This window comes from Salminus brasiliensis, chromosome 1 (assembly GCF_030463535.1).
Source record: "Salminus brasiliensis chromosome 1, fSalBra1.hap2, whole genome shotgun sequence".
Classification (NCBI taxonomy): Eukaryota; Metazoa; Chordata; class Actinopteri; order Characiformes; family Bryconidae; genus Salminus; species Salminus brasiliensis.
Window position 1 is genome coordinate 50,096,521 of NC_132878.1, and position 13,597 is coordinate 50,110,117.

The window sequence follows — 13,597 nt, forward strand, 5'->3', positions numbered from 1 at the left end:
TATCTACATTTTATTCACTTCACTGAGTAACCCCTATAATCCCTAATTCTATATTTTACAAATGTGTATTATATATCAGCATTGACACGCTATTCCTATACTGGTGCAGTTAAAAAAATCACACAGACAGACATGAGTAGGACACAGACCCATTTGGTGTTGCAGTCAGGACAGAACAGTCAAGTGTTTGTCATCCTTCCCTTTTTTATTATAATACAATACCCCCCCACCCCACACACACACACACACACACACGTACATCCGTTTTCCTAAAGCGCACATGCATAGACAAACTGAACCAGCTCACACAGATGAACACTCATCACCCCTCTCTGTGTCCTCAGTTTCCAGGATAATACTGACACCCACTGTTTCCACATGAGGATACATTTGTCTGCGAGCCCTGCCGTAATATTGCTCTCTCTTGATTAGAGGAACAGTGCTTGAGCGTCTGAACACTCTTCTTGATTTGTCTTACGCTTTGGTCTGTTTGTTTTATAGCTTTAATAGAGAGTTTGTATGCTCATAAAAACATGACTGATTGTCTAAAAGGCAGTGCTTCTTCTCAGAGCTGTCCTCAGGGAGCCCCAGACAGTCATGTTCTAGCTCCAGCCCAACTCGCAAAACATGGAGGAGCTAAAGAGCACTCTGAGAAGCACTGGTCCAAAACTAATTGTAAGCGAACACTACAAGTACTCTGAGCTGAAAGACTGGATTATGTAAAGTACAGTACACCACACTCGATACCAAACAGTAGTGTACTGTCACAGGTCATGCAGGGAGCCCACCGGCAAGTCAAATACACTAGGCAAATAGCATGGCAAGTGATCGGCTTGTACATGTTAAAGCAACAGTTCAGATGTATTGCATGCTCAGACCTAACTCCTGAATTCTGTAATGACCAAACTGTCATTGATTGTCTCATTTAGGAGCAACATCTAATATGCTCCAAGAAAAATACAAGCACAGGCATTGGGTCGAAAAGAAAAGAAATAATATTAATAAAAAAAGCTGGTCCATTAACAAGACGTACCAATAACACAATAACAGCTAATAGAAAATATTACTACTAATTTTGGACCAAAAATCATTCTTTTTCAATAGAAACAATAGAAAAGGGTCTAAATTGAGGGTACAGCTCCACATAACATTGCCTCAGTCCTGGTCCTAGAGTACCTACGCAGTTTTACAGTGTGTACCCTGCTCTAACACGTCAGGGAAGCCACTGAAATGTGCATTGCAGGGGTGACTTCGGGACACAGACCGGGAAATACTGCCACAGAATAAACTCCAACTTATCTGACAAACACAAAGAGGAATGGGAGGGGTCCAGCTTTGGCAGTAACGCATTTCCTCTTTTTGTTTTTTTTCCCCTTTTCGGGGTTACAGTGTTGAAAAGTGAGCTACAGCAGGTTGCTTTCTCTTTGCTAATCCTACATAATAGCATTGCACCATTGCTCGTTGTCATGGTTACAGTGTAACAGGTCTGGCTGATTATCAGTAGTATTTTTAAGTTCTGCTCACTCGCTCGATATTGCTGGTTCGTCGCAAACGTGAAACAAAAACTTAGAGCATGAGGTCGTTATAAGGGTTGAAAGGCCTTGGTTAGCCCAGGTCTAAAACCCAAGTAATTAACATATTAGGCTGAAGTCATTTACATCAATGGCACTGCATGCTTATGAACAGTAAAAGGTGAAATATACACAAATACGGCTGGTGTACCATTTTAACCACCTTCAGACCCAAGTCCAAGATAGCAGCTTTTCCTTTTTATAGACTACTATAGTCTTTCATTGCTTTTTACAGCATTTAAAAACACCTCGAAGACCAATATTAACTCATTTTCAGAGTTATGAGGTTTGGTTATGACAGTGACGCTATGATCCCGGAGAGCTACCGTCCTGCAGGTTTCAAATCCAAGCCCAAACCTAACACTCCCCATTCAGCCGATTAAGGAACCATTCGGTGTTGGATCCAAAGCCTGCGAGAAGGGAGCTCTCCAGACACCACTGTCCCAAGGGATACTCTGGAACTCTGGAGGAGCTCCTCAAGACATCAGACATGAGATTCAGATTCAGTTGAACTGAAAATTACAGCAAGAGCTACAATGACCTACTTATGACACCTGAGCCAAACACCCCCGACATTAGGAAAGCGTTTTAGCGTCTCATAACGGAGGAGCTTCGAGTTCACTCAGCACAGCGGAGACACAGCAGTGCTGAATCCTGAGAGCACGTTACTGGAGAACGCCTCTAAGGGGCGCCGTGTGCTAAAGCACTGTGCAGGCTCGGGGACAGACACGGCTCGGTTGCGTGCCTGTGCAGGAGAGGTCACAACACTTCCACCACCAGAGGAGCTGCAGATGGTGCTCGGGACTTCACCTAAAGGCGAAAGGGAAAGACGTGTTAAAAAGACAGGGAATGGCGATGCAGTGCCTGACAAAAGTTTGTGGACAAATGTGCTGTTCCGTTTCAGTGGAGCATGCAATTTTTCATTATTTTAAGTTTCAAAAGAGGGTTTTGTTATAAACCCTTGAAATGAAGAGTACATTCTGCCTCAATAACGACTTGATGGTTTTGAAAACATCTCCAAGAGTTTGAGGGAAATTGATTACTGGCATGAGATGTGTAATGTCTGGCCTTACTCCCAAGGTAGCAGTATCACAAATACTGTGACAAATACTCAAAAATAACCTGATTAGTTTGAACATTTTGAAAAGCTAAGTTTTCCTTCATTTGCAGTTATCTGCTGTGTGTGTGAGAGAGAGAGAGAGAGAGAGAGAGAGAGAGAGAGAGTGAAGTCCTGTGGATTAGCTCTGCTTCAACCACACAGCAACAATGAAGCAATCAAAGGCAAAACAGCTGTACTATCTTTTTGTGTTAAGTGTTTTAGGCCTAGTGGCTTTTGACATCTGCCACACAGACACACACACACACACAAATACACACACTCCCATAGGCAAAGCAGGCCAAAGGGTTGTACCTCTAGCAGCCCAGGGAGGAGTGGAGGAGAAGGACTGAGGGAGAGGAGAAAGGGAGCAGCTTAAAGAGGAGATCCTGAGCTCGTTCTTCTGGAAGAACTCAGACAGAGACACAGAGAGAGGAAGAGGAGGGGAGAAATGGCCAGTGAAAGAGAGGAAGGTGACAGAGCACTGCACTGCATAGTCATCATGGTAGACAACATGAATAAATAAATAAATAAAGAAAGAAAGAAAGAAAAAAGTCTATTTCTGCCTATTTTAATTACTCAATAGTGGGATTTTGTAAACCAGTCATTACATTTATGTATATGGTAATGTAAAGATTTCTTTGGTCCATTTTGAGAAAGTAAACGAGTGCACAGCAGTATGCTCTCCACTTCAGTGAACTTTTACTGTTGCTCTGGTGACACAAATCAGAAATAAACCTGTAGCCACAGTATCCAAATCCAGTTAAACGTGCAGTGCACCCAACAACAAAGGTATCATTCTGCTTGTTCTTTAAAGTGATACATATGGCAGTGCATAGAAAAGCCCAATTCCACATACTTGCTGAAACAGCACATTGGGTAAGCTTAGACGAATTAGAAGGGAGACCAAGAGAGAGCGGAGAGAAAAACATGCCAGAAAAACAGAAGAGACTGCGGTGCTTGAGGATATGAAGGGTGAGAAGCTGTGATTGGATATTGATGGTGGCAGCTGCGGTGAAGGTGTGAGGGAATGGACTCACCTCTAGGTTTGAGCGGGCCTTTTTCAGCACGTCTCGCGTTCTGGACACTGTGAACAGACAACAGCAAAGAGCCTCAATGTGCAGTCGTGTACAAAAACCGCCTCATCACAAACAAGCGCTGGAGGGTTGGGGAGTCAGACACTAACACACTTTTGCTTGTTTTGATACAGTGTGAGGACATAGGGTCATACGTGCAGTACTGTGTACCTGAGTTATGTCTATTTAAAAAGATGTCTATCTGGACAGAGACTGCCAGCTGAGTAAGATGCCCATGCCCCAAAAATGAAACCCTGGGCTGAGGTTTGCAGCTGACCACATAGACAAAGAAAAGATTTTGAAAAGATTCTGAAAGATTTTTTATGGTCAGATAAGACAAAGATGATTGGAGGAGTAAAGGTGAGGGATTCATCCCCACGAATGCCAACTGTACCTACTATGGTGGTAGTAACATGCTCTGGGGCTGTATTGGAACTGATATATTGTACATATACACTATATATTGATATAGTGGTTATTATAATAAAGAAGGACCACCTGGAAATTCTTCAGCATAACCTCAAACTTGGACACACAGGATGTTCCAACAGGACAGTGACCCAGAATACAACCTCAACCCTATCAGGAACAGGGATGTGCTTAAAAGTTGGGCCGTCAGAAAACCAACAAATGGGGCTCTACAAATTCTGCCAAGCAGAATCAGATCAAATATCCAACCAGTATTCTAAAGTGATCCTATGTTGATTTGAGAAACCTCCCAAAATGTAATTCTTTATTTGTCTATTAAATATGTATGCTGTATGACTCAATCTTTAAGTTAATAGATAAATAAATTGAGATAAATATTGACTATTGCCATGACATTCATGCTCAGGAAAAGTGTCTGTAAACTTCCGACAACTGTATATCATTTTTTTTCTAAGCCTCAGCCTGAACCTAACCTGGTTTTCCTTGTAGTTTGCTTTTGTGAAACATACTTTGCAAAGCCCTGCTTTTCTCAGGCTTTACTAAATAGTCAAAATCATGCGTTTTCCTAAAACTGTATGAAAACGAGGACACGCATGCACAAGACAACAGTCACCCTCTGTTAGTCATCCTCCTTGGGCAAATTTCTTCCTTCACTGAAGATAAATTTTACAGAGGGGCAAAAACGAAGGCAAAGACAGTGGAGGCCAATTTAAAGTGGCTCACGCTGGCTGACGATGAATTGTTCCATGCTGTCCTTGGTGCGGTTGGAGCTTCTCAGAGTGTCCATGGTGTCCCTTAGAGCCTGCTCCTGTTCAGACAGTCTGCGCTTCAGAGAGACAACCTCTTCTCTCAGAGACCGTTCCTACACACACACACACACACACACACACATGAAGATAATAAACACAACAATGTCTATTTAAGCATGTCTCTCATCTAGAAGTCAGCATCATCGGTAGCATAGAAAATCAATGAGAGGGCAATTCTTTGGGCCTACTTTTGGACACAGAGGACACTGTGTGTTCTGACCTTTTGAAGCTGCTGTGTGGTAGCCTCGGCGCTAGGCAGAGCTGCCCTCCAGAACATCTTGAGGACAGAAGCCGTCTCCTCTAAAATCTGCTTCAAGGTTTTGGTGTTAGTCAGCAGGCTCGTCACACAGCTCTGAACGGAGGGAAACAACAGAAAGTGATAATGGGAACAAGGCTAAAATGAAGTGCAAGCAAAAGTGCTAGCGCTAGCTCGCTTGTATAATGCTAATTGGGCCTCATTAGCTTTCAATTATAGTAAACAAAGTTTGGGCGAATAATTACTTCAACTCCGTTTCTGGAAAGGTGATGCAGGTGCTTACTGAACAAAGGAAGTTGCACACTAACAACATGAAGCAACTGGTATTCACTACACACACAGCGAATACTGATAATCACTGCCCTTAGCGCACTGATAAAAGTGAGGCAGTGAAAATCTGTCCATTATTAAAAGTTTAAAACATGCCTAAAATCATTCAGAGCAGTCAGATTGGTTAATAGTGGTGGTGAATAAAATCATTCATCAGATTGTACTCTAAAAACATTTTTTAAAAAATCTTAAAAAAAGGTACATGCAGGTGGTAATAAGATACTCTCAAATACTCCCAAAAAAATGCTTGTACATGCTGTACCATTATCAGCATTACTGCTTTTGAGAGTAAATTAAATGGCTACATTGTGGGCAATGTGACCCCTGGCTCTTATCACCACCATGATTTCACATTAAAGCATTTCGAATAGCTTTAGTTAAATCAAACTATAAAAAATAAGAATTCTGCACAGCAAATCCAAAATTACCAAAATTAAACACTTGGAGTATTTAATTCATTCATAGTGTAAAACTGAACACTCAACATGCAGATTTAACACCAGCTAATTTGTTTTGTGTGCATATAGTTCAATTGACCCCTGTAGGTTCTCTGACTGACCTCCTGCAGGCCGAACTTTATGCTGGATTGCAGAGTAGCCTCCATCTTGCGGATGAGCACCTTGCCCTCCAGAAGCTGCTGCTGTAGAGCGCTAAAGTCGTCCACATGGCCCACAACGTGAGATCCTGTCTTGCAGGCAAAGGAGCCATCAGGGACCTCACTTTCTCCTTGACTTCTAGAGCAAGGCTTGGAAGAGTCTGTTTAGGAAGTGCATAGTTTATTACTCAGTAATAAGTTCCCAATTAATTGTCTCGTCATATAAATGTCTAGAAAGGCGACCCCAAATAATACATTTTAGTTCATATCTAGGCTGCTTAAGTTGTTTGCTGACACATTGATTTGTCATTTCTATCACCCTCTAAGAGAGTGGCTTTTAAGAGGGGATGGCTCACCGTTAGCAGAAGACTGAAGGTCATCTGGTTCAGCTGGGATAGGAGAGGCTGGACTGAAGAGTCCAGTGTCTCGAACAGGGGGAGAGGGAGTTGGATCTACAAACCGTGACAAAATGGACAATTCCATCATTTAGTGGAATTTGCATTTGCATTTGGTGCCAATACTGTATGTACTACCCAGTACTGAATATGTCAATGAAAACAATGATAACGTAATAATTAGAGCCGTCATCAGCAGAGCTGGTTGATGGGTCGGCTCGCTTACCATGGAAGAGTTGTTTCATGGCAGATGAGTGAGGTACGTTTGGATCCAGCCTGTCACTCAGCTGCAGCTCCAGCAAGCGCATGTGAGACTGTGGTTCCCGCAGGTCAAAGGCCAAACCCTGCGAAGGTCCTGAGAGCAGAGAGACAAAGAGCGAATCGTGTTGCAGAACAATCCATGGAGCTGCTCAGGATTCTCTGTGTAGCATTTATGTGTGGAGGTTTTACCTGTGCTCACACTCTTGCTAGTGCCACACATTCTCTGGTACACCTGCAGTTCACACTGCAGTGTGTGCACCAGTCGTCTGCTCTCACTCAGCTGCTGCTGGAGAACGTTAACCTCATGCTGGAGCCTGTACACACCAGCACACACCCAGCTTAACATCAATTATACTGATCAACAAACATACACAGTACAAGGACAGCTTAGTCGATGTGACGTATTCCCTCAGAGTGACCCATATTTCCAGTTGTAGGTGTCCCGAATTATCCCTAGAAATGGTCTGTCCTGTATTTGCGTGTACAATGACATTTAATCTGCTGCTCAATACACGTGCACAACACTTGCCATATACAGCTAGCACAATCCCAAACCAGAACCTAGATGAAATCTAGCCAGTCATGTGTAGGGAGAAACGGGGCGCAAAACCAACACAGGCTAGAATGTATGCAAAGTAGAACCCATAGCATTGACATTTTGGAATTTTGACTAGATATAGGCAGATATTTATCCAGATTCACTCTGAAAAAGTAAATTTTTCATGTTTTCCGATCACTGACTCCTCCTGGTAAAACAGGAGAATTCACTAGCTAGCCAGGTTGAAGCGCAGCCTCCACACCATGGGGTTATCTTAAACAGAGTGTTCCAACTAAGCCTCCCCAAAGAAACAATCAGAGAATCCTCTCTGATCCCCCATATAAATTCACAAAAGGTCATTATTAGGATGTTTTATGCATCTGTACTGTATATGTTGGTGTCATATCAATTAAATAGTCACATAGCACATTTGATACAGCCTCTTTTCACTAATTATTTAAGACAAGACAAGACAACCTTGTTGGACACATATGGAAGTTGGCCTCCGCCTTTATCCCATCAATGCAGTAAACAGACACATACACACTAGTGAGCAAACACACATCGTGGACAGTGCGCCCAACAGCAGCAGATTGCTGAGCCCAGGTACTGAGCCTGCAGCCCTGTCATCAACAGCGGTGCTCTACCACTGAGACCTTAAAATATCTAGTCCCTCAAACAATGGTAAGAGAGCAGTGATGGTATAGCCACTGTCCTGCAGTACCTGTTGGCATTCTCCTGGCTGCTTTGTCGGTCATGCTTGAGCTGCAGAGTGGCCTGCGTCTGCTCTTGCACCTGCACCTGCAGCCGTCTGCATTGCTCCGCCCACCTCTCAGTCTCCAGCTCCGCCTGCTTCACCCTGCCACGGCCTGATAGGACCGCCTCTTGTAACTGCTCCACCTCTTTCATGCCATCTACAAAAGAAGAGAATATAAGTGCAATGCAGAAAATGTGCATAAAGGTTTCTATGCTCTCAAGTCAAAGTTCATTTTATTTGGGATACATTATACAAATTATATGACAAAAGTATTGGGACACATGCTCATTCATTGCTTCTTCTGAAATTAAGAATATTAAAAATATAGTTCATCCTGGTTTTGTTGGAGTAGCTGTTTCTACTGTGCCGGGAAGGCTTTTAACTAGATGTTGGTGCATTGCTGTGACGATTTGATTGCATTCAGCGACAAGAGAGTTAGTGGAGTCAGTCACCTCATCCCCAACTCGTCCCAAATATATCATAATTTATGATATGTGCTTTATACCCCTCTAGCCGACACCTGGCATTATGCACATGAACCTATTCTAAAGAGACCTACTCTATTGGCCGTTCTTCTTTATAGCTGTGTATGTGTGCATTTGCACATCTGTGTCAGCAACGGATGCAACTTGTGTGGCTAAATGCATTCATTAGAAGGGGTGTCTCCAAACATTTGCACATATACTGTATGTTTTACTGCCTGCAATGGCAGCATGCAATGCAAACAGTACCTCTTCTGGCCTGTTGAAGCTGGCTCTGGAGAGCATGATTGTCCTCTTTTAGAATCCGGACCTCATTGGAGAGCTGACTGACTGAATCAAGTCCCTGAATGTAGATGTTCGTAGGGGCACCTCCTAAAAGGTAATGGTAAAATATAAACAGACACCCAGACAAAGTCTTAAAATGAAAGGTCAAGGCTTTGTGTTTAACCATACTTGTAAAAATGAATCTAAATGACAGACCTCCATCACGTGCTGTGGAAGCCAATCTGTCTTCCAGCTGCTGTCTCAGACGATCATTGGTCTGGATGGAATCTTCTAGACGCCGGCGGAGACTGCGAATCTCCCTCAGATGCTCCTCCATCAAGTCTGTTCCTGTGACACAGCATAGAAAGCTGTACATTACTATATATCACTAAAGGTTACTATACATAGACATATATCATGACATTATAACAGTAATGTGTAGACATACTGCATGCAAGTACAATCACAAGCAAACATTTCTACATGTTCAAACGTCTTTTCAGTATTTTCAGATTTAAGAGTGCAATTTGCTGAATTCAACATACTGGAATTATTATATATAAGGTGTGATAGCATGCAAATGCCACATTGTATTAAATTTTCTGTTTGTTTAGGCAAAAAGCTGTAAATGTTCTCTGTGGTTTCAGGATTTGTTAACATATTAAAAAGCTGAAGTCCCCATGAGTGTTATTACCTGTGTGCCTGGCACCAGACTGATACCCTGATGAGCCTGAAGAAACATCCCCATAAGCACCTTCCCTCATTGTCTGAGATTCATATGTCCTATCCCACAATGCACTGCTCTCCAGGAGTCCTGCACCCGACTTCAAAGCAGGGCTGGCATTAAGGCTGGCGAGCGGAGATTGGCGAAAGGCTGGCTGGGACAGCAGGTGGAAGCTGCTGGCGTCAGGCTGGGGGTTGGTGCCCAGTGGATAACCTGATGGTTTGACCGGAGTGCCACTAAAGCCTGTAGACAGAGACAGAGAGGAACAAGTGCGTTAAGTGACATCTGTTGTTTAGGTGGAATTAGGTGATTTGGGCTTGTTAGAAGAGTGACAAACAAGCAAACACGCTGGGTCTTGGAGGCTTAATGCAGAAAAATCCAAATCAAATGAAAGAATAAGAGCTTGGTTAATGGATTAGGGAGACACTGCCATAAGTCCAACAGTTGCTACTAGTTGTGATTTATGGAAGAGCTAGCATGAGTGGCCTGGGGAAGATTAGGCAATTACATATTGGAAGGGCTGCATTTGTCAGTGTACATGTGTGAGCAATGCTTCTTCCTCTCCTTTTGTCCGTAACAGTAAATCCTGTGCTTATCAAGCGTCACCTTATTTTGGCAAGACAAACTTACCCATGCAAATGAAGAAATTCCACATCAGATTAGTGATGTACACAACGCTTTACTGTTCATGCTTTTCTCACAACCTTGCTGCTCATAACTCGCAACCACCAGTATGCACATTATTTATCATTAAATACCTAATTCTTCTTTCCAAAATACAACGAATTAGGGCATTAATACTACAAATGATCCCAACTCTTAAATGTTAGTGTGTAAACTAGATCACTTGAGCTCAACAGTAATGACGACCACATGTTAATCCACTTAAACATGAGGCAAGCATTAATCTGTGTGACACACACACACACATACACACACGCAAACAGGAGCAAAAAATGCACGCTCACTGTTCCCAAGCTGCCTCTGCAGCATCTGCAGCTCCTGGTGCACCTCGGCCAGGGAGAACCCTGTGGCACCATGGCAACGAGGTCTTAGATGATGGATTTGGGGGTCAAATGGCAGAAAGGCCATCTGAGCAGAGAGGCTGGGGTGACAGTGGGGGGTCTGGGGAAAGGTAAAGGGACTGGACACAGGTCCTCCTGGAAACCCTTGGTGAAGGGGGGAGGGTGGGTATGGGGGTAGAAACATGGAGAATGAGGTGAAGGTTTGCAAGATGACGTTTGGTTGATAAAAACAAACTCTCTTCTTCATATACAGGCTGTGTCTGAAACTTAAATAAATGCTGCCTGCTCGTGTCCTAGTCATGTCCAAATGCTTCTATAAAATGTTGCCTGCTTAGCTACCTTTGTCTTGCTAATTTGTGAAGGCAGCATACATGTATTCTTTGCTGTCTAATATGTGTCATGATCCTTTTGGTTAGTGCTGGCACGTCTTGCCACAGTCTTATTTGAAATTTGACAAAGGGTCCCGAAACCTGTGCAAAAAACTGTGTACATGCGTTGTCCACTTTATTAGAAATACCTAACTTGTTTTTTTTTAATATAATATACAATTATAGAGTTGTGCTAGTCTGCTGGCATGCATTAACTGTCAACCACCCTCTACCCCATACATCACTGGCCTGTTTCTGATCACACTACCACTGCTAACCCGATATTATTATAGATATAATATCTAAGGCAGTGACTGACTTGGTGGTGTGTGTTGAGTGTATTAGGCACAGCAGCACTGAGAGTGGTGCATCAAAAACTGACCAATGATGATTTTCAAACTATGAATCAACAAATAAGCTCCCAGTCTGTAACTGTACTATACAGCGGATCTATAAGTTAGGTGTAGCTCATAAAATAGTATGTGGAGATACTGGGTAGGTTCTGATAAAGGAGCTAGAAGATGCGTATGATGGAAAAAGTGACAGATAGAACAGCAGTGTGTATTCAAGAAAATCATTTGATGCGAGAAAGTAATGCGATGTGTTCTCTCTGCTCATACCTGTCTGCACTGGGGTTTGGTGCATGCTGTGGCAGCTGTTGTAGGACTGGTGACCATGTGAAGAAGAAAGTGATGGTGGGATAGATGGATGTGATGGGGCAGGGCCCTGCTTACAGTGGGACTCTGTGAAAGAGAGAATGAGTGAGATGAGAAGAAGAAGACAAAAAAAAAAAAAAAAATCTGACCTCATTAAAGAAAAATGAGAATTGATATGAGAACAGAAACCTATGTTGACATATATGATTTTAGCACTGATGTCTTTTTACCACTGCAGTTTTGTAAGTGACCTGAGTATTAGCCTGTCAAAACTGTCATGGTAATGAGATCATGCTTATTAATGACTAATGCACCACTTGTTTGGGTGTCAAAAGAAAGTGAAAATCTGGGGGTCACCACTTAAAGCCATTTTGTATTAAATCATTTTTTAAATATGTTAGTTCAATATGTTGGTTAATCAGCAAATGTGTGTAAGAACATCAACACTTACCTGACTGACCAAACATGTTTGAAAGTACAGTATTAAATACAAGATAAAGTTAAATTTAACTATCAGCTTCTTTTTGGGACATTTACCTTATCTGTGCTTTACAGATCCCTAACGATGTATGCAAATAAGTGAAAAATGTAATAGCAGCAAAACACACCTTCATGTATGAATAAGCAAACTTGACCATAAATATAGCAGTGTGCTTAACTAATCTTTATTAACCTGTTGTTTTTTCCTTTAAACTGTTACTTGTCTGACCAATGATAAATGCTATGTATGTGTGTGTGTGTGTATCTGTGAGAGTCTGGCCTACCAGCAGGGTTCCTCTCAGCTGCTTCCACTTGGCTGAATTCACTGGCAGCGTCCAGTTCCGAGCACAACTCCAGGTCCTCATTAGTGGAGCCCTGCTCGTCAGAAATGAAGGACGTGTGCTCTGATTGGTCAGTGGCCTCTGAGAGGGCATGGCTGCTGGCAGGTGTGTCTGGTCGGGGGTGCTGCTGCAGCTGCTGCTGGTCCAGTTTGGAGCGCAGTGACTCTATGAGCTTGTCCTTCTGCTGGAGCTCTTTACTCAGCCTGCGGGGTAGAAAGGGACAGCGGTCAACACAACAGCAGAAATAAAATTCTCATCCTATTGAGAATGCGGACATTTTTCTCAAGTGGAATTTGCCAAAAGTGGCTAAAGAGGGTAGCTATGTGTTTTGCACTTTATGCAGCAGGCCACAGAATGCACACAGGAGTCCAGTAGAGCACAGATGCTGAGCTTATCGCTCTGAACATATCCACTACCTAAACCCTTAACACAGCAAGGCTTATTACACACTAGGGTGCATTACTCAGTAACTACAGGGACTTCTGTACAAACTGGTTGGGCTATTCTTTGGTAATAGAAGTTTTTAATAACACTTTTGGCCCATGGACGAACTATAGTCTTTTTAAGGGGTTAAGAGATTAAGGAAGTTTGTATGTCTGTTTTAAACACGTAAGGTGAATTGAATGGTGATAATCGATTCCATGATATAAACTCCATGTCTTAAGCTGAACGTGTTTTACAGTTGCTGTTGAGCATCTGAGGAAGTGGGTAAGGCTGCAGCAGTAATGGCACATCTCTCTTTGCCTTTGCTGTGCAGAACATCAGGCTAATTTTGGACTGTCGGTGTGTGCAGTGTGGGATTAATTCAGAGTGATTGTTCTTTGATTAAAGGGCTTGGCGCTGATGGAGCTGACGGCACGCTGACGCCAAAACATGCTCCTAAACGTGCGCCATCGCCTCACGTCCCTCCAAAAAACACACACACACACACACACACACACACACACACTTACAAGCACAAACACACTCTTCCTGACTCTATTGTATCTCATTCACATTCTCTGTTACTCTTGGACAGCCCAAAATACATTTTTATACAGACGTACAGAAGTGAGTTCCTGTAGCTCTTGTAGTTGTTCATGTTGATTAGATAGAATTGAGAGCCTAATGCAATGATATTAATACAATACTCTCCAGAAACAGT

General features: G+C 42.7%; 1 protein-coding gene across 4 annotated transcripts in view; it reads right to left on the reverse strand.

Moving 5' to 3' along the window:
- Window positions 1-211: 211 nt before the first annotated feature.
- The window catches only part of pde4dip (phosphodiesterase 4D interacting protein), a 96,144-nt gene continuing 82,758 nt past the window's right edge, over window positions 212-13,597 (reverse strand). For 2 of the 4 annotated variants that reach the window (XM_072681605.1, XM_072681580.1), the window contains 15 exons: window positions 12,397-12,656; window positions 11,597-11,719; window positions 9,554-9,826; window positions 9,076-9,207; window positions 8,845-8,967; window positions 8,081-8,270; window positions 7,008-7,132; window positions 6,784-6,912; window positions 6,519-6,614; window positions 6,127-6,323; window positions 5,202-5,333; window positions 4,896-5,034; window positions 3,708-3,754; window positions 2,983-3,070; window positions 212-2,381 (listed from right to left, as the gene is read on the reverse strand). In XM_072681605.1, coding sequence (XP_072537706.1) covers window positions 2,194-2,381; window positions 2,983-3,070; window positions 3,708-3,754; window positions 4,896-5,034; window positions 5,202-5,333; window positions 6,127-6,323; window positions 6,519-6,614; window positions 6,784-6,912; window positions 7,008-7,132; window positions 8,081-8,270; window positions 8,845-8,967; window positions 9,076-9,207; window positions 9,554-9,826; window positions 11,597-11,719; window positions 12,397-12,656 — 2,242 coding nt within the window. In that variant the 3' untranslated portion in view covers window positions 212-2,193. The remainder of the gene's footprint in view (window positions 2,382-2,982; window positions 3,071-3,707; window positions 3,755-4,895; window positions 5,035-5,201; window positions 5,334-6,126; window positions 6,324-6,518; window positions 6,615-6,783; window positions 6,913-7,007; window positions 7,133-8,080; window positions 8,271-8,844; window positions 8,968-9,075; window positions 9,208-9,553; window positions 9,827-11,596; window positions 11,720-12,396; window positions 12,657-13,597) is intronic. The other 2 variants (XM_072681589.1, XM_072681595.1) reach the window with 2 other exon arrangements.